Here is a 20,176-nt window from a genome sequence, read left to right as displayed (position 1 = left end):
CAAAACGAGCTGAGCAAAAATACCTTTAAGAACCGTTATTAGATATTATAGTTATAGTTATTCAGTTGCTGTAATTATCCCACATGTTGTTTCAGTCAGTGAGGAAGTATCAGAGCCGAGGAGTCTGCTTGTCATCCCACACGTGTCGTTTCATTGGCTGAGAGGCTTGCGTCACAGAGAGGACTTCCCTTTAAAGACTCTCCCACACAGACGGAAGAACAGATGAGTGCACACTCACTTACAGCAAGGGAGAAAACTGTGTAACACATTAGATACTTTACAAGCAATTGTAAAATCCTGGAAATATCCTCTAGCGGTCTGCAAAGTATCTCATCATGTGCAGAGGACTTGAATCGCTGCCCAGCACATGTCTGGAGAGGTGAGACCCAGGAAGACTATTCCTGTACTTCTATTCTATCACGGGGTGGAATTCAAAAGGTTTGATTCACCTTTATTTTTTTTAACAATTTCTTTTTCTTTGTCTTTGCAGGGCAAAGGAGCTGAAAGCTTTGTTTGGAAGTTTTCTCCAGAAGTCAGATCACAGCATCACTTGCCAGTCAAAGAAGAACGAAAAACTCCGGTAAGAGACACATTCAAAGTCCCTTTGGAAGCATTTCACTGGAATCAAAGTGCGTCTCTGTCATTTCTAGAACTTATCCTCATGATGTTTTTCTGCCGTTGCAGGTTAAACGTCGACGAGCCTTTAAAATGGAAGGAGTCGTTGGAGAACTTGTTGTCCAGTCCAAGTAAGAGCGATCCTCCACATCAGCCACGATGCCAATGCTTCAATCGTTCCAGATGTTTTTAAGACAATACCAGATGTTAATCTACCACTCTCTCCTCTTTCTCTCCTTGTTTCTAGATGGACTTTGCCTGTTCAGAGCGTTCCTGCACTCAGAGTTCAGTGAGGAAAACATTGCATTCTACTTGGCTTGTGAGGATTACCGGGAAACAAAAAATTCTAAACTGGCCGCCAAAGCCAAGAAAATTTACGACGAATTCATCGGCTCTGATGCGCCACGAGAGGTAAATATAAAAACAGCCCATATAGACTATTTGGGATGCTGTGTTAATCTGCTGGTGTGACTTGTCTTTTCGTGATGGTCTGATAGTCACCTCGCCACCTCTTCTCCTCCCCTACAGGTTAATCTTGACCATGTGACCAAAGCTATCACAAAGCAGAACATGGAGCATCCCAACCAGTCCTGTTTCAACCTGGCCAAGGCCAAAATCTACACCCTGATGGAGAAAGACTGCTACCCCCGCTTTCTAAAGTCCACCGCGTACCTAGAGCTCAGCAGAAAGACGGGCTAACAAACTGTCCCTAAAAGAAACTCTCCTGCAAGCAACAGGCATTAAAAAAAAAGGAACATAAGCGCACAGGAGAGTCTGGAAAAAAGTTACTGTGAGTCCGCCGGAGATTCACGCCAGACTGTGGAGTTATTTTGTGGAAAAGGAGGCTGCCTACGGATCGGCGTCCAAGCTGGTTAGCTGAAGGACACGTGAAGCTGTGATGGCGCGGCGGCGGGCGACGTCTGCCCCACCTGCACGGACGACAGCCGCCACGGCTTGAACTAGTGAAAATGTGGACAGAAATGAGTTCCTCTCACACAACAAAGCTACTACTCAATGGCATTCGTGTGTATTTATTTATTTATTATTTAAAGTATTTTTAACACGTGTTGAAGACTTTTTTTCAAATGTCAAAATAAGTGCATTGAATAAAACATGACCAATTTACAGAAACAAGAGATTGCTGTTTTGTACCATGGGAAATTTCCTACACACACGCAGAAGGGCGAAATGTTGTAGTGAGTCAGAAGAATGTGGTCGAAGGGAATAAGAGTTGCTCATTCGTGCCGTTACAGCAGCAAACTCATGTGTGGCCTCAGTGGTTCCACATGGTCGTCCGAATGACTCCTTTTCTCTGGCTGTGTGACAGTTTCTTGTGCTTTTATCGATATAGGAATCTTATTGAGAGAAGTAATGGGTAGTCCAGGTTGTGACAGTCATGTTGGGCTGTGTTTAATTAGGAGCTATTGAATTTGGAGAGAAGGACAGCGTCTTTGATAAATAGATTACTTTATTAACTCAGCAGAGGGAAACCAACGCAGAGCAACAAACATGACACTCTAGTCAGGAATAGTTCCCAATGGACAACATATAAAAAGAAATATTAAAGAACATAAAGAATAAATCTATCTTTATACATACACACGTACTAAGAAAGTAGAGATGCTCCCATTATCTTTCATGAAAGGCCCAAAGGTTTAACTCGAAGCTGCACTGCTGCAGGTTTTATAAAGTGGGGGCAGAAGGACAAGGCCGCGAAATTCAGCTTATTACGCGGATCCAAAAAACAAGATCATATTGCTGAGAAGCCTGAAAGTGTGATAGCCAGTTACCATGGAGACATCAAGCACCTGCGCGGGCAGGTTTGTTTACTACACACTTACCGCCTGTGAGTCACAGCAGCCTCCCCTCCTTTTTGTCAATCAGCCCCTTGCCTCCATTCTCCTGCCACTTATTATTGCCACAACCCCCCCCTCCCCCCCCACACCCCCCCCCCCCCACCTCCACCGCTACAGCAGACAAGCACTCAGCCCCTCAAGAGGCCAGGATAAGGTCATTAACGCCACTCTTACACGCTTGGAAAATGACAGAAGTTATCCTTCCACTCCGTCCGTCTGTCTTTCTGTCACTTCAGATCAGTAGTGTTGTATAATAAGGCCTCTACTGGACCACTGATTGGTTTTCTTTCCTCAGCAAATAGACTTAACTCATAACTGTATCTCCCTCTTTGCTGTACCATCTAATGTTACAAACATATTATATATGCACGTTTGCTTTTCACTTTGACTCCAGCCGTCTATTTAGGTAGACAGTCATGATTCATATCTAATTAAATCTCTCAAATAGGGTAATATTCTTTGGAAAGAAAGAGGCATGCGGAGACCTGATCAGGTGCGGCTGCATGTGGGCGGCAGGAGCTTGTTTGGATCGTTTGTTTGAACTCTGTATTGCGTTATCATAAAGGTGCAGTCTGGAGGTGTTTTTCAACTTTCGGGATGAACGACTACACAGACGACGCAAAAAGCATCAGATAGAGACTGTTAAAGGGTGGAGGACAAACGGTTCATTTTGGCCTGGATCAATTGGGTCAAGATAAAAAAAAACACACAAAACGTAAAGGTCAAGCTTGCAATTTCTGGCTGGAGGGTTCCAACAAAATCTGTTAAATCCTTGACTGAAAGACAAGAAGAAAGTACAGGAATGATGTCTGGCTTCTCACCTCAGGCACATATACCCAAAGGAGCAAAACTACTCAAGACAAAACGACTACTCTGACAAATCCGTTCCTGCGACGGACTGGATTTTACTAATTTGTTCAAAGTCCGAGGGACGATCTCCAGAAACAGCCGTTATATATTCACACTACGGAAAAAGGTCTTTTGTGCAGGTTCAGGATCATCAAGTTTTACAGTCCATGGAGTAAAGACGACTCGCCCCTGGATGAGCTGGCACGGGAGGGGCCCGCGCGCTCTTTCATGTGTCTGAAGCGTGGCTCGGTTTCGGTGGACAGCTCTGAATGTCAGAAGGGTGGAAACATGGTGTGATGCTCTGGTGAGAAATGAGTCAGCGTCCCCATTTAAATACATATTTGTGGTGTGAGTGGTGATTAATAGTGTTGCCAATGGTGCTTGAACTTAGAAGCTGCGTAAAAAACAAAGAGCTGCAGTCATGGTTACAGGGTTACCAAGGGAACAAAGCCAGCAAAGATGAGTGGTCCTATCCACTCTGAAAAAAAATGTAAAAAAAAGGAAAACTCAATTTGCAGCTTGGACTCATTTTCATTTACTTTGAATGGTAAAATAAAAAATGCATAGAAGACAGCGTGGAGGACCACCATGTCCAATCTGTGAGGTAAAGTCACACATCGTAATTAGTTTTTAGTTTACATTTCAAGGAAATAATGAAGTAGAGTCTGTTGTTTTACTTTTTTTCTCATTATCCATCCTTTATCGGTACCCTGTGGTTTGTATTGCAGTTCAAAAACATGCAAACGAGACGGGGACCCAACTCACGCCGAGGTACGAATGGCGATGGACGATGATCTTTCCAGGTGTTGCCCCCTCGAACGACACTCATGAAGGCTGGAATGTATTTTATTCCAAATGTTATGAAGGCTATATTAGATCACACACAAAACCAGAAAACACATAAAACAAGGTTTAGTTAAAGTAGGACTTAGTCTGGCGTTGGCAGTCATTGAATTTTCCTTGTTTGAAATTTGTTTGAGAATGTTCTTTCTGCTAGAAACTTCCTGAAGAAGTCAAAGTCGCGTCTTTCCAGCCAAATCAGTGTTTGCTAACTAAATGTGTCACAAGAACACAAACTTGACTGGACTGACCCTTTTCCCACATTAATTGGCATTTTGTAAGAGTAAATCGTCCACGGATTTGACAGTTTAATGCAAAAAAGCACTTCCCGGCATCTGACTGTTTTGTTTACTGTTTTGTTACTTATTCGACATTAGGATGCATTTGACTTACAGCATTGTTGTGAATGCTTAAAAGCTTTCCAGACATATAACATTATGTTGGACAACTTATTCAAACACTAATGGAGTGATACAGCTAAAAGCATTAAGATCCCAAGCAGATCATTTAAATAGGAACTCAAACTGAACTGAATAGTTGTGAAGGGTAAATATGCAAAAAGCCAAAATGAGGCAAGGTAATATTTTAGGGTGTATCAGCTTATTCTATTTGATGCTAAAAAGTTAATACCACTCTCGTGTAAGTACAGCAGCAGCTCAACATAAAGACTGATTACCCGAAGGAAACTGCTATGCTTTAGTTCAAAGGTAACAGAATCCACCCATCAGCACCTCTAAAGCTCACTGGCTGCCTACTGGAACCGCTTTACAGCAAGGAAGGGCTTCCTTTTTTAAACAAACAGCATTAATGACTTAAAGCTCAAAGGCCTTTCCACACGTGACGAGTGGGATGCTGAGAGAGAGCTGCACCGAAGCCACACTTGACCCCCACTGCTCGCTCACCACCAGATCAACAGCAGGTGAGTGATTTAAAAAGCTGCCCCTCTCATCCACAGATTGGATGCATCACACGTTCAACCAATTGTGTCAACCAGCGGTAGCCGTTGTGCGGCTTTTCGGGTGGCCAGTGAGTCAACATGTGGCATCATTTGTCCAAAGAAGAAATAATCTCTCTGAGTTGTCGAGTGTCACTATAACACCGAGTCGCTGCTGACAGTTCAACAAAATAAAAGCAGCACAAAACGATAACGATGGCCACATAAATGTGGATGTTTGACTGTCTCCTCTTCTAAGTATTTCTTGCATTTATCTTGTAAAACCCAAAGAGCAGTGTTGCCACCTGCTGGAGAGATGGCTCAAGTCTGATCAGAAAAGCTTTGATTTAAAAATGGTCTTTTCCTGACAGGTGACAGGAAAACAAAGGCAATGGTTTTCCAAACTAAACTTGTTCTCTACAGTCAAATCACTGATGTACCTTAACACGCTAAACAAAACGTCCATACCAATTGTATGCAGCTATAGTGATTAAAAAGGAAAGCATTGGTCAATGTGAAGGACGGCAGTTATCAAAATCATTTCATTATTTGTGTCTTTCAGAAGAAAAAAATCACCAGTTCCCTCAGATCTGCAGTTCTTTATTGAGCATCTTCCAGGTCACCGTTTTTGTTTTAATGCTCACAGTTTTGCAGTGTGTTTTCCAATAAGACCTCAAAGCTACCTCCTCACCCTCAAACAGTAGAGAGACCCGTTTGAGCTTCTACAGAGCCAGAGGTTTCACTCAGGAGAGCGAGTGGAGTGGATTCTTTTATTTATTTGGCCCCTTAGAGGCTGCAGAAACCCCCCAAAGGGAACTACCTGGCCTTTCAGCTGCTACATGAGGAAAGCTGCAGATCCCTGTGATCATTTCTCTTTAGGTTATTTCTGGTTTACTCTGTGGTCATTTGAGGCACTTTTTCAATCCAACGTGATGGCATATCTCTTAAAACATTCCCTTTCCCCGGCTCTCTGCCCATTTTGAAAATAGATCGTATTTTTACCTGTATTGCAAAGTCCACTGGAAGTTCTCATCTGTGAGAAGTTGGTGCATTGTTTCAGCTTCGCTGCTTGATCCCTTCACCCCTTACAATGGACCTGCAGGAACAGCTTGTCCAACCTGAGCGATGATAGAAGGCTGTTAATTGGTGTGTCAGCCTCAGAGTGTCCCTCAATATGACGGAACTTAACCAAGTTCAAATCCTGCGTGACACTGCGTGAGCTTATTACTGCAGATTTGGTGCTTCTTGCATTATTTTGTGTGAAATATATATATTTAAACTTTTGTCAAATGGCTTTAAACGAATGGCTACATTAACCCTCATATCGAGATAAGACTTGACCCCTGCATGGGGGCTCCACGAATCCACTGAGAGGGAGCGATGTGGGGAATTGTTTGTTCCCCGTGATACCACTAGATGTCCTAAAAACATAAAAACACCAGCTGTAGCTGCTGATGGACCACATGCACAAGTGAATCTCCATTCGTTGCACATTACAGCCAATTAAATGGATAATAAGAGCCTGCCGCTTCTGAAAATTGATCGTTCACTTCGGTGAATTGTTTATTGATTCCCCCGGTGCTTCGAGGAAATGAAACACGGACACACCCTCACTCTCTCTCTATCTCTCAAACACACACACACACACGCGCGCGTACATTATGGGTTGAGTCCTGTGCGTCATCGGGACCCCCGGCGGCGGCGCTGCGCACAGCGTCTCCGTCGAGTCTCGGAGCGGAAGGGAGGGAGGGAGGGAGCGGGTCGGCGAGTGCACGTACAGCGACCAGCGATCAGCGAGTCGATTGAAACCGGTCGGTTCGGCCGACTTATCCGTAGCGGTTCCGGAGCGCCTCAACCCGGATGACCCCCGGTGCGACGGAGAGAGAGTGCGGAGGCAGCAGCGGCGCCGGAGGCGATGCGCACTACTGCAGGTGCTGTGTCGCGGTCGTAAAGCGCGAGTCCGGACTAAGTGAGGCAACGTTAAAGCGATGCCAGGGGTAACCAAGTACAATTTAGTGGATGACGCGCACGACCTGAGGCTCCCCATGCACAACGACGAGGTGTTTAAGCATGGGGTGTGCTTCGAGGCAAAGGTAAGGACCCTCTGCAACAGATACTTTCTGGGTGGGGGAATGGGAGCCGTGGGTCATTTATTACTGGATGGATGCAACGCTAGAAGGAGGGCTGTTTGGGTCACTGCTTCTGTAACAACAACCACTATACAATCCCATCCGTGTATGTTGAGTGTGTTTATTGACCTTTTACCACTTTGCATGACTTTGAGATGTTTGAATCGTTATTTCACACCGGCAGAGAAGTCCTTTGATGGTCATTTGAGCATTTAACTTCCTCCACTAGGTTTTTGATACATGTACATTTTATCCTAGTGTAAGTATATACACATTTTATTAGACTAATTAGACTAAGGTAATAGCTCTGCAACATTTTCCCAATTGATAATCAAGTAATGGAACTATGAAAAATACCCACAGCATTAAGCGTAATCAAATGTCTAGTTCTGTCCGACCAACAGCCAGAACCCCCCAAATATTACATTTACTATAATGCAAGACAAAGCAAAGCAGCAAATTGTCTAAAAAATCTGTCAAAACCACGATAGCAATCAACAATCTGTCAGCCCAGCACTCCCAAAGCAATCAGTGGCCTTCATTCCCTCATACTGTCAATCTTCAAACCTCCCTCTTACATTTCAGTACATTGGCAGTTTGGAGGTGGGTCGCCCCGGCAGCCGGATGGAGATAGTCGCTGCCATGAGGAGAATCCGGGTAAGAGACTTTATATGTGTGACCTCCCTGAACAGCAGTCCAAACATATTAACTAGATGCAAAGGCACAAACTCTCTCTCTCTGTCTCTCGCGTGCGTGTGTGTGTGTGTGTGTGTGTTGGTGTGCGTGTGTGTGTACGGTGCTCAGAGGGTACTCAATCCCCTCCACGTCGTCTTTACACACAAATCACCAGTCTGTGCGTAACTACACACTCGGCAGATTCAGTGGGTTGTCGGCAGGGGTTTAAATCACGGCTCGGTTCGTGGGACAGCTCGTATTTTTATGGCGGAGGAGAGACAGCGTGCAGGTTCCATCTGATGAAGCATCCGCTCTCCAGGGCCACAGGGAGCCGTGTCACTCACACATGACTGCAGTGTTACAGAGGAGCACAGGGAGGAGGGGATTTAGCTGTTTGTCAGCTGTTGGATCCAATCTGAGGACCAAGCCACTGAGTAAGTCGGAGGTCGCCCACATCGCCAGTTGCACCCAGGAAGCACTTAATCCTGATCCCTGGTGTACAGTGCGCTTTAAGGGCCGTTTGATTGGGCAGCCAAAGGTTGTCCACAGTTGTTCTCATAACGCATTATGAAAGAGTTGTAGATACAGCAGCTCGAAAATAACGTCGGCCCAACCCACACAATGCACAATGCAATCCTAAGGCTTTTAAAAGCCAAAGCAATGCGCCTTTTTCATCGGTACCTAAACAAGCCAATTTAAATCAATCCTCTGAAGAATGAAATGCTTATGTCCAAAGCTTTAATGTAAAAAGATATTAAATGGAAGGAGACAAAACAAAATACATAGAGGAGAATGCATTAATAGACAAATGAGTAAAGTGTGTCGACGCACACACAATCAATAGCGCATTCAATGTGGGCGAGATTAAAGATGTCAGCATTAAAGCAGGTGCGTAAAAGAGTTCACGGCCCCTCGAGCGCCGTAATGACAGTTATTAAGAATCTCTGATTGTGGGGAGAGAGACTCTGAATAGTCCGAATCTAACTCGTCCTTAAGGCCCTCCCAGTGGCTTAGTGGTAAGGTGAGAGGTGAGCTGCCATCACCTGTGGGCGTCGGCTGATCTGCATGAAAATGTATCTGTACAAACGCTCTCTGTGTTCCACTTCATCTCCGTTTGACAGCGGTGTGTTTGGAGATGGATGGTCCTCCGCTCCCAGCTTACATGCGGTTGCTTTGGCCTGCATAACACACACACACACACAGTGTGGGAGTTGTGTCCTTCACCCAAAGCCTCTGCAACAGAGGAAAACTCCCACACAACAATAAGACTGATGAACTATATAAGAGCGTATGACATGGAACGATGGCCCATTGAACCTTGTGGTGAGGTGCTCTTCTGCAAAATGTGACAGGTCAGACAGGCTAATAGATAAACTGCAGCGGATGCATCAGGGCTTAAATCCCCCCGATACAGATTGCTATGTTGACAACAGTGATCCCTTCTCTTCTCCGACTTCCTCTGAGATTTATTATGTTGTTCATAAATGCCAATACAAGTGTGTGAGGACAGTTGCGATGCTGCAAAAGAAAAAAAATATATAAAACACAGCGTCAGGTTTTTATTTTTACACCAATCCGAGAGGAGATGACAGAGGAAATCTAACTCTGTCGCGCAGAGCGGCTCGTCCCCCAAAAAAGGTTTCGCAGAACTCCATCTGATCAATTAATCATCCGACGTTGGATGTTGCGTTTTCAAAGCGAGGCGCGTCATTTCACATAAATCCTGGTTGTTCTTAGATCTCTGGGCCTTGATACTCGGAGTCTGAGCCTGCAGAGGGTACAGGCTCAGGCATTAATCACGAAGGGGGATGAAAGTGTCCCACACACGTCTGCATCCCTCTGGGAAGTCCGACTTTGAAGGCTTAAACAGCTCCCAGGAACAGAACCCGACGGTGTTTACTCAATCTCACATTCAGCCCGAGAGGAAAACCGACAAAAATATCTTCCGGTCTGCATTATTCCCTCTGTTCACACACTTCATTAATCCTGTGTAAAGGTCTCCATTTTGGCAGGCTCGTAACTATTCACACCTTGTATGATAATTGGTTTGAATTAACTCTTTAATTCTCATTAATTTTTTTTTTTACAGTATGAATTCAAACTGAAGAATATTAAGAAAAAGAAGGTCAACATTGTCATATCTACTGATTGTGTCAAAGTTATTTTGCGCAAAAAAAGGAAGGTTAGTCCTTTAAAGTGCCATTTCATTTTAATTAAATCACTTTTAGACTTTTCACCACCGCTAACTCTTGTCTCTTGGTGTTCCAACAGAGAAAAGGATGGTCATGGGATGATAATACCATCTTATTGACACAGGATCCCATCTACAGGTCGGCATCAAATCAAACGCAAAGACATCAAATAACCTGGCAGCAAGTGGCCAACTGTGTAAACAACTGTGTGTCGTCTCCCTTTTGACAGGATTTTTTATGTCTCACATGATGCCCAAGACCTGAAGATCTTCAGTTATATAGCGAGAGAAGGACAGAGCAGCATTTTCCGCTGCAATGTTTTCAAGTCCAAGAGGAAGGTAAGTTCGCTCGTGCCTAAGAATAAGTCTTAAGATTTCTTATATTTTTCTCAGTGTCAACGACACGTGACCGAGGCGATAAAGACGTAAATCTGCATTGGTGGAAGTAGATTGAGTTTTTAAAGGAATTTTAACATATTCCTTCCTGGATTCAATTCAATTGAAGTTATTTTTCAGCCATGACCGACTTTTAAACATTAAAAAAAGAAAGTTATATGGCATTTATTCTTTATATGTATTTTCTTCCATTTTACAAACACCTGAGCCGAGCCCCACAACACTGTTAGCAATCATATCACATCCATAGAGGCTTAGCAGTAGACAGCTGTTTAAACATGTCAGAAGCATAATATTTACCACACACACACGGTAATCATTTAGAAATCATAAGTATGTATCCCAAAAGACAGGAACAGCTCAGTATGGGGAGGTTGCAAATCATCAGGAGGCGACCAACGCATTGTTGCTTTTGGAATTTTTGTGTATTTTCTTGGTATTTTACAAAATTGATCAAAGATCTCGAGCTTTGTCCTTACAGCAATCGCCGGCTGTTAATGAAATCATTTCTCGGCTACTTACCCCGTAGATAGCATCTATCGATAATAGTATGCCGGTTGCCTCGGTAACAAATCGTCCTGTAGGCTCTCACATATGGCAAATTAATACGCAAGTCAGGCCCTTTGACTCCGTCAAGCTAAAATGCTTTTGAACCTTCAAATATCTGCATTTCAAGCAAGGATATTTTTTTTCTCCCTCCATGGCAAACACAGAGCGCCAGTGAGGTTGACTCTCATCCCTTCACCATGGCTACCGTTCTGACAGTGAAGCTGAATACTAATAATCCTGGTGGGAAGAGAAAAAAGAACAGGGTCTATTTCACTTAGCAGTTTAAGACGTTTTAAAAACATGAAATCAATTCATCAGTTAGTTTCTGTGTTTTTTTGTTTTTTTTTGTTAATTCACCCAGTTACCTTGACATATTGACTGAATGCCTCAAGGCAGGATCCTCCTCCAGAGGCAGAGGACAATGCATTCATTGCAACTCTGGCTTCTGCCTCTATTCAGTATAGAAAACACAAAAACCCGTCTCCGAGACGTTGGAAGGACACGGACAGCATATTACAGCTTTAGAAGAGCTGGTGGCTCAAAGGCTACATTGGATTTTCTTTCCTGTGTGCCTCATTTAAGTACGTGCATTCAATCTATAATATGAATATTGATGACCTGACATATACAGAATTTAATTTCCTCATTGATTAATTGTCACATTGCCCCAAACTCCAAGGTCAAGTCTTCGAATCCCTTGTTTTGTCAAAGCAACTCCCCCCCTCCCCAAGACGTTCTGTTTACCACCACATGAGATAAGGAAAAGCTGCAAATATCCTAAATTGAGCTGCAGTAACTGTTTGATACTATTCAATAATGAAACCAATTGCCGATTTATTTGCTACAGCAGAAGAAGGTAAACAAAGCCACACCTGTATAACCAAAATTAAAAGCAATACATTTTGATGGGAAATGTGTCCTTTATGTTAAAACTGGTCCTGACATCTGAGCGTCGAACAATAACAACAGAAACAATCTTCACGCCCTCTGCATGCAAAGCTTCTGAAATGCACCAATCCATCACTATGACCGCAGAATGTATGCAAATAGACAAGGACCATGTGCTCGTAACATCTTCTGACTTCAATTGGTTTCAATCCGCCCTCCTCTCTCCCTCCATCTTCATTTCTCACCTGTCCCCCCTCCCCCATTTCCTCCTGCTAACATTTTTCTCTTTTTTGGTCTCCGGACATTTCCAGAAACACACACATAGACGCACCCACACGCATCCTCGCGGTGCTGCTGCTGCCCCCCTCCCCATCCGGCTCTGTTCGTAACAGCCCAGCACACCTTTTCTCCTTTGCAGTCACAGGCCATGAGGATCGTGCGGACGGTGGGGCAGGCGTTTGATGTGTGTCACCAGCTGACCCTGCAGCAGAAAAGCGATGACCAGGAAGATGAGGAGGGGAAGGCAGAAGACTCAGAAGCAGTGCCAGGTGACTCACACACACACACACACACACACACACACACACAAATTGCATCCACAAATCTCCTGCACCCTCCCGTCTCTGTCCTTGTCCTTCCTGTTCTCCTTCTGCCTCCTGTATACAAACACAAGCTCCTTTCATCTCCTCACACAGCCCCACACAAACTCCCTCGGTTCATCTCTGTTTATCACAAACTAAAACCCTCAGTGGCTGCAGAACAACGCAGTGAGAACTGAGCGTACCTCCAGAAAAGGTGTCATTATTCGCCACCGCCCGTAATTTGTTTGTTTTTTTCAGCCGCTTGCCCTGCCGGATGTGTTTTGGTGAGCCGGGCGATCCATTGATCAGCGGCTTCTGCCAGCTCTTTGCCTCTTCGCCGCCTCTAGATATGTTGCAGACTACAGAGCCGGTCAAAGAAAACGATGCATGCGAGTTCTCCTTCATGTGTATCTGGTGTCTCTGCAGCAAAGAAGAGGTTTGCGTTGTCAGAAGGGGCCGACCTTGAAGCCACCACAGAGGAGAGCATTGAGTGTGTCTCCTCTTCCGACCTGGAGAAGAGCAAAAAGGACGAGGCGCTCGGTAACAATGAGACGGTAAAGAACAGAAGTCGCTCAAAGCATTTCAATATATATATATATATATATATATATATATATATATATATATATATATATATATATATATATATATATATATATATATGGAAACCACCACGCAATGTGTCATTTATTTATCACCCTGGCTGCAACAAACACATTTCTCATATTTCAAGCGCCCATTTGTATTCTCGATGAATGGAAGAACCGTTAATTCCAGAGAGATTAAGAAGGTCAAAAAATGTATCAATCCGTTAAATTATAACTAATTGTTTCAGCATTCACGTAGTCATTCCTTCAGAGGAAACGTCTGAGAATAAAGAAGGGTGTATTTTGGCAAAGCACGACATTCCAATATTCTTTCCAATATTGCCGCAGAGGGTGTGGATGAATATTTGGCATCACGAGGAGTCGTATGAAGAGTAAATGCCACTAAGGGATGTACTGCATCCTCAAGGCACATTTGTAAAGCAATGCTCCTCAAGGATCTTAAATATTGATGTGATCACATGGTTTAATAATTAAAGCGTATCAAAGCGTTTCAGTGTTGCTCTGCTGACCCTCACATGTTGAACAAGCAGCTATCGACTCTGATAACTCAGAGTCTCTGTGGATCTGTCGGCTTTCCAGTTAGAGGCTTGAATTGATGAATATTACGTGCAAACAAATGGTTACCCGAGAACAAGTATGTCTTTATTATTCAATTATATAAAGTATTATAATATTGTACCACGTATTTCATATGTCCATATGTCCATATCTCATGTGCATTTCATCCCTCCCGGTGTGTATTCTGAAGGTCAAGTGTCCTTCACAGTCGAGTATTAATTCAAAACTGAGTCCAGCATATTTATTGATCGATCTCCCATCTCAGATATATCAGAGATGAGTCGTGTCTCTCAGGGCTGCTCTCCTCACAGCACTCTAACATAATTGTGTGAGTCACAATACCTGTCCAGGCAGCAGCCCATTCAGTCAGTATGTATAACTATTTATAGCTTTAAAAGGCATGAAAACCCCGTCTTCACAATTAGATGAAATGTTGCTACTCTGCTCGTAGATCCTCAATCACGGTGCCCAGCATTTAAAAAACTAGAACTCAACTTAAAGCTGCTGTGATCAATATCTTTACATAAAAAATATTTCAAATGATGACATGCAATGTACTTGGAGGAGTATTGAGATATATAATAAGTAAATATATAGATCAACTTAGATATTAAACTGATACTCATCAGAGAACCTGAAGGTAATCGTTTAATAGCACATTGGCGTGTGTGACCTTTGTGGTTTACAGCTCGTTTCCTCTGCCCCTCCATCTGCTCTTGTGGACTCTGATAGATAAAGTAGCAAAATGTTAATATAAATTAACCTCTCGCATAAAACGACTTGACAATGCTTGCAGGTAACATTAAGAAGCCAAAACATATTACACACTGTGCGCGCACACACACACACACACACACACACTGCATTGCCGAGCAACTTAGACGTCCTCCTGTGGGGAACAACTAGGTTTTATTTCCATGGTTACCAATATTCCAGCGAGTTTGTTGAATTCACCCTCGATCTGCTCCAGGTTCAATTCCTCTGCCCCCTCTCTCTCTCCCATATATATTTAGTCCACTCAATTAGCCCACGTCCCGTTGGGCTAAATTCAGTCCACTGGACTCCACGTTTCTTGAGTTGAATTCAGCTCTGCAGTCACTTTGAACTCTCAGAACAGCGACAAGCATTCATTCCAATGGATGAGGTACCAAGAGCCTGTCAGCTTTGTTTTGAGGTGAACTTATCATTACGCAGTTATTTTAATATGTAGCCTTTGTGTACTGTTCATGAACTGTTAGTCACAGGTGCCACCGCCCCCTCAACACACCATCACTCTCAGCGGGTGAAGTCGACACACTGAACAGACCTTTTTTTTTTTGTCACCGGAGCTCTGCCCTCCTGCAGCCGCATACACACAGCTTGTCTGGTCTCTTCTTCTCCTTCTTCTTCTTCTTCTTCTTCTTCTTCTTCTTCTTCTTCTTCTTCTTCTTCTTCTTCTTCTTCTTCTTCTTCTTCTTCTTCTTCTTCTTCTTCTTCTTCTTCTTCTTCTTCTTCTTCTTCTTCTTCTTCTTCTTCTTCTTCTTCTTCTTCTTCTTCTTCTTCTTCTTCTTCTTCTTCTTCTCCTTCTTCTTCTTCTTCTTCTTCTTTTTTTGCAAACCGACAGTGAAGCTGCTCCCTAATGTACCACCATGTGTCACATCCATAAGCAGTGTATGGTTACAGCGTGACTTTGTGTCCGTTTCATCATTTGAAGCCGGTATGGTTCATTACTCTGCTGCAGTTGCAGATTTGCCTCCGTTTGTTAGTACAATAAATTAAATTAGTGCCAGTGCCACTTAAGCTTTTAACTAATGGCCGAGCTCCTTTTCATACACACATCTCACAAGTTAGCAATACAAAAGAATGTTGCTTTATGTTGGTGAAATACATCTATTTCCTCATGTATTCTGGATTGATGCAATCGATACACGGTGGATGCAGCATTGATCTCTCTGCAGCTCTCTCCTCTTGTGCTGGAGGTTATGTTTGAAAATGTTATGAATTAATTCATGAACTGAAGCAGCTCTGAACACAGGTGCTAAGTAAGTTTGAAGACCTCATCACAGAATTTCTTCAGGAAGGCCTTGGATGTTAAGCCAGGATGGGGATATCTCATCTGTGGATTTTTCCACCAGAATGAAAAGAGAGCAGCAGCAAGAGAGAGTCTTGCTGCTGCTGCACATCTTCACTGACTCTTCCCCCGAGGAGCTCAGACTGGCAGAGAGCGACTGTCAGCTTTTAAACCACTTCTTTAGATGTGTTGCCATACACACAAGCTTTCATATGATTCTTTACTTTCCACTGTGACTACATCACTTTGGATTTTTTGGCTGACTTAGCCTACACTTAGCGGTTCTCTTCTTCACATACAGCCCTACCACAGCCATATGTACTCTAAATGCACCGTGACGTTTTTTCTTTGTATTTTTCCCGAGGAGTAGAAGTCCTGTGCGGCGGTGCTTATGCTCGACCACCACAGAACGCACATTTCAAGGAAGCACAACGTCACAGTGTCATGTTTGATGTCATTAGAAGAAAAACCCAATTAGCTGTCATCTGTGTCAGGTGCCTGGTGACCCGTCTCTCCTGCTGGACTCCCTCATCCATGCGGCCTCTGTGTCGGGTCTGTCAGTAGAAGAGGCTCCATGCTCTGCAGAGCACCAGGTCCAGCTCCTGCAGAAACAACTGCAGCAGCAGGAACAACAGGCTCTGGCAGCTTCAGAGCAGGTATGAGGTTAGATGTTGTATCGTGTGGTACCTATTTGTCCGCAGTGAGTTCACAGTTTACTTAAATTTAAATATAAAAGTTGGTAAACGTGCGTACCAAATGTCACGGCAACGGATCCAACAGTTGTTTAAACACAACATCACAGTAAAACCCACAAAGGTTAACCAGCTGATGACGGTAGAGAAAAGTTATTCCACCTCTGGCAAATCCATCCAGCTGTTGCTGAGATAGACGGACTTCGCTATCACTTGAGACTTTCTGTTATTATGGCTAAACGTGCCTCAATTTATAACTGAATATCTGTTTGATGAGGGCCTGAAAAAAATTAGGAATAAATTGGTATTAAGATGCACAAAAAAAATCCCGGATCCAAGATAATTGGAAATCTCTGTGAAGCTTGACACAAAACAATATGGGCATCACATAATAGAGCTGTTTGGATTTTCAATCCGCGGTGTGTTAAATAGGGTGTTCTCAGGGCTCTTCAGGTTATTACATCCTCACCTCTTTTATTCCTCTAAACTGCTAAGTTTCCAGTGAGATGAAGTATTCCTGAGTTGTGGTTTCAGGGCCCCTGAAGATTTGTAACAGAGCGCATTTGAGAATTGGAGCCAGCATCTGATATCAGACAATGTCAATGTTGATTCTTATCGCTGATGTCTTGGTCGTCAGCCTGTCTCCTTTGATACGGGAGTCCCTGAAGAGTTTAATGAGCAGGTTGCCTCTTACTGCAGTGTGTGTGCGTGTGTGTGTTGGCCTGTGTAGGTCCATGTCCTCCAGGAGCAGCTGTCCGTGGAGTTGTGTGCGCGGACTGAAACTCAGGCCAGAGTGCAGAGGCTTCTGCAGCAGAACACCGACCTGCTGCAGCACATTTCCCTGTTGGTCAAACAGATCCAGGAGCTGGAGCTTAAAGCTTCTGGCCAATTAACATCCAGTGAGTGAAATATCTACATATTTAACTTATTGTCATCTATTTCCTTGTTTAATTGTCTTTCTTTTCCCAAGTGGGCCTCCTTCCTGTCGTTGTGGCTTCTTTTCTCATCTCCTTGTGGCACGTAATCAATTGTCCCGGCGCGGCCCTCTGAGAGGATTCAGTAACGCTCTCTGCTGCCGCGTGGTCACGATTTATCAAATCCTGTCAGCCCAGACGTCACCTGAGATCCCACGATCTTTCCTCCGTCCTCTCGCCTCACGGCGTGTTTGCTGTAATTGGTCTTATTTTTCTCTGTGTCCCCAGTGGGCTCCCAGGACAGTCTTCTCGAGATCACTTTCCGCCCCAAGCCCCCCAGCTCTACTTCATTCCCGGGCCCCTTTTCAGCCCAATCCCAGGTCCAGATCAGCGACAGCCCCTGGGTCTCCGCCCTCCTCGGGCCCCGCTCTCCCGCCACCCCATGCGCCGAGACCAGCCCCCTGGAGCTCGGCGGCAGCGGCGTCCGACTCGAGTGCTTCCGCTTCACGTCCCGCGGGCCGGACCTCCAGGAGCACGGCCGGGGGGGCGCTGGGGAGGCTCCCGGCGACGGGGGCCCCGACGACAGCCCGCTGCTTGGGGAGCAGGTTCTGGGCGCCCTGGAGCTCCTCCGGTTTCGGGAGTCCGGGATCGGATCGGAGTACGAGTCGAACACGGATGAGAGCGATGACCGGGACAGCTGGGGTCAGGGGGAGGGGAGTGGGTCCGACGGCGCGGCCCGACTCGTAAACGTGCTGAACACAGAGTGTCTGGCGGACTGCTTAGGGGATGAGATGGCCGTGTAGTGGTGCTGCTGAGACTGCGCATTGCGCCTATGCACCCCCCCCCTCCCCCCCTCCCCCACTGGGGGACAGCTTCACATTCTGAATGTGAAGGGACATCTTAGACTGACTCACTCGCCTCCTGTTTTGATTCCCTGTGCACAGTGTCCCACTTCTGTGAGTATTGTTACTATTTGATCATAGAAACAGAGATTCATAAAGAATAACTAACTTCATGCATCATTTTTCTGGTTCAAAGATCCCCACAACATAAACAATCAGGTGTCGCTCTCGATAGGGATTGGGCCCACTGCGACCTCTGACCTCTGCCGTCTGTTTGTCTAGTTGTTGATTAATGTTGTACCTCAGCTCATCCGTTTGGTTTCTTGACTCGCCGGGCTTGTTACAGTGTGGTTTTGTCTGTGTTTCCGGCTCGAGTGTGGTTGTTTTTGCTGTTTTTAAATGAAGATCTGTGGAGGAAATAAAGACCAACTATGTCTGGTTATGCTAAAGCTTTTCTTTTGGTGTGAAAACTAAAGCCTTACTGTGCTTGCAAGGTTTAAAAATGAGCAAGTGTGTACTAAGTCGTCCATTCTCTCTTTTCAATACACTGTATATAGTTTGATCAACTTATTTGCACTGCATAAAACACAAGGCTTCATACTATTCTCTCTATAGTGTAGAAGACCGCTTTTGTGATTAAATGATTTTGTGTCTCAGAGACAAACATCTCACTGTGTGCAGGTGCTGCTACAAACTTGTTTCTGCTGCTTAAAAATGTAGCTACCAAGCACTGGAAGTATAATTTGTTAAAGCTGTACTGCAGCAAACGGGAAATCCTTGCTCACTGTTCCTCTACCCTTCACAGGAATTGCCTCCTACCCTCTTTTCCTTGAAGCTCGTCACCTCTTCCCCGCTCTCCTGTACCCACATCCCTCTGTCATTTGTCACCAATTTGTGTCTGTTAATTAAAGTCCACTTGAATTAACTGTTTCTCCGTGTGGAATTACGTGCCCTTTTCTCAAATGCCGCCTGCTATCAAGGGGTGTTCAGTCAATTTAGTGTGAGTTGCTAATTGCTGAAATCCATCTTCTGTTGATATAACCCACGAGTACGTCTAGGGATAAGCAGCCACAGTTCTTTTCTAAAGGGCTGACCTTTAGAAAAGTGTTTTTCTCATTAAAACTGATTCCTGAGAAAATAAGATGCTGGCATGCTGACGGTCATGTGTGGGATTGGGGGCTCTCTCTCTGTCATTGTTACAACAGCTGTAGTTGGTAAATAGGCACATCTCTCGTTGAGCTCACTTTGTGTGCAGGCGGCTTGATGCATCGCTGCAGATAAGCTGTGAAATATAAAGAATATCAGGCATTGCCCACCCACATCCAGCCACAAGACCCTGCAGCGCCGCCAGAGCGGCTGCTTTACCGACACAGATGAATGAACACTGAGAGTGTCATTCAGTGTCATTCAGCAAAGATGTGCCTATTGATGTCATATAGGCCGATTGATGAGAAGATAAGGCAGGCGGTCTAAAAAGTAAATATGTAGGCAGAGCCAGCTTTCTGTTTTTTAACACTTAAAACATATTTTATGGGATGTTAAATTATTATTATTGCATGTGTTGGGTGTTTGTTGGTTAGCATTTAGCAGTCAGGGAGCGGATGTCCTGAGGCCCTACAAAGTGGGTACGTAATGGTAATAGTGTAGTCACAGTCTCCCCCCCTTTGTTTCTGTTTCTGTTGTCATTACATTTACACCTCACTTTATTCCAACACATACCATCACGTGGAATATTTCTATACCTGTGTTGCTGCTGCAGCAGTTTTTAATGAGAGAAAATAAAATGTTGTTTCAGGTCTGTACTGTGTTCAAACCGATGTCAGCTTTGGTTGCTTAAAGTGTTGAAAACCTTTAACACGATCTCTGTCTCTTTGTCGTGTTTGTGAAACCCTTTGTACTGTAGATGAGAACTGTGTTGCATGGTGAATAAAATGTTACAAAACATCTGCACCTAATTCTTTATTCATTTTATGTTCTTTTCAATATGCAAACCATTGTGATTTACACCA

At 44.3% G+C, this 20,176-nt stretch overlaps 2 protein-coding genes and 1 long non-coding RNA gene across 3 annotated transcripts; 2 read left to right on the top strand and 1 right to left on the bottom strand.

Annotated features, from left to right (window-relative positions):
- The first annotated feature begins 225 nt into the window (after positions 1-225).
- LOC119209329 (regulator of G-protein signaling 5-like) lies at positions 226-2,247 on the top strand. The gene is made up of 5 exons (XM_037458574.2): positions 226-379; positions 491-580; positions 685-746; positions 863-1,026; positions 1,144-2,247. The coding sequence occupies exons 1-5, from the start codon at positions 336-338 to the stop codon at positions 1,312-1,314; spliced, it is 531 nt and encodes a 176-aa protein (XP_037314471.1). The 5' UTR covers positions 226-335; the 3' UTR covers positions 1,315-2,247.
- Positions 2,248-3,668: 1,421 nt separating this feature from the next.
- On the bottom strand, positions 3,669-6,803 carry LOC119209330 (uncharacterized). Its single transcript, XR_005119541.2, has 4 exons — positions 6,753-6,803; positions 6,097-6,212; positions 4,086-4,187; positions 3,669-3,798 (listed from the first exon to the last, which is right to left on the bottom strand). It is a non-coding gene; the product is annotated as an uncharacterized LOC119209330 (long non-coding RNA).
- Positions 6,804-6,862: 59 nt separating this feature from the next.
- On the top strand, positions 6,863-19,092 carry LOC119209328 (carboxyl-terminal PDZ ligand of neuronal nitric oxide synthase protein-like). Its single transcript, XM_037458573.2, has 10 exons — positions 6,863-7,187; positions 7,809-7,880; positions 9,988-10,080; positions 10,170-10,228; positions 10,320-10,428; positions 12,341-12,470; positions 12,930-13,057; positions 16,214-16,375; positions 17,142-17,310; positions 17,614-19,092. Exons 1-10 carry the CDS (start codon positions 7,083-7,085, stop codon positions 18,126-18,128), a joined length of 1,542 nt encoding a protein of 513 aa, XP_037314470.2. The 5' UTR covers positions 6,863-7,082; the 3' UTR covers positions 18,129-19,092.
- The last annotated feature ends 1,084 nt before the right edge of the window (positions 19,093-20,176 follow it).

The sequence above is a fragment of the Pungitius pungitius genome, chromosome 15, assembly GCF_949316345.1.
Source record: "Pungitius pungitius chromosome 15, fPunPun2.1, whole genome shotgun sequence".
In the NCBI taxonomy this organism is placed as follows: domain Eukaryota; kingdom Metazoa; phylum Chordata; class Actinopteri; order Perciformes; family Gasterosteidae; genus Pungitius; species Pungitius pungitius.
Note: the sequence above shows the minus strand (reverse complement) of the source record. Positions and strands in the feature narration are given on the sequence as shown.

Bases quoted from the DNA above. Each gene is read 5' to 3' on its own strand.
- LOC119209329 (XM_037458574.2), top strand. From the start codon at position 336: ATGTGCAGAGGACTTGAATCGCTGCCCAGCACATGTCTGGAGAG. The intron at 581-684 runs GTAAGAGACACA...CTGCCGTTGCAG, and splicing joins AAGAAGAACGAAAAACTCCG to GTTAAACGTCGACGAGCCTT. The intron at 747-862 runs GTAAGAGCGATC...CCTTGTTTCTAG, and splicing joins GAACTTGTTGTCCAGTCCAA to ATGGACTTTGCCTGTTCAGA.
- LOC119209328 (XM_037458573.2), top strand. From the start codon at position 7,083: ATGCCAGGGGTAACCAAGTACAATTTAGTGGATGACGCGCACGACCTG. The intron at 10,229-10,319 runs GTCGGCATCAAA...CCCTTTTGACAG, and splicing joins ACACAGGATCCCATCTACAG to GATTTTTTATGTCTCACATG. The intron at 13,058-16,213 runs GTAAAGAACAGA...CATCTGTGTCAG, and splicing joins CGCTCGGTAACAATGAGACG to GTGCCTGGTGACCCGTCTCT.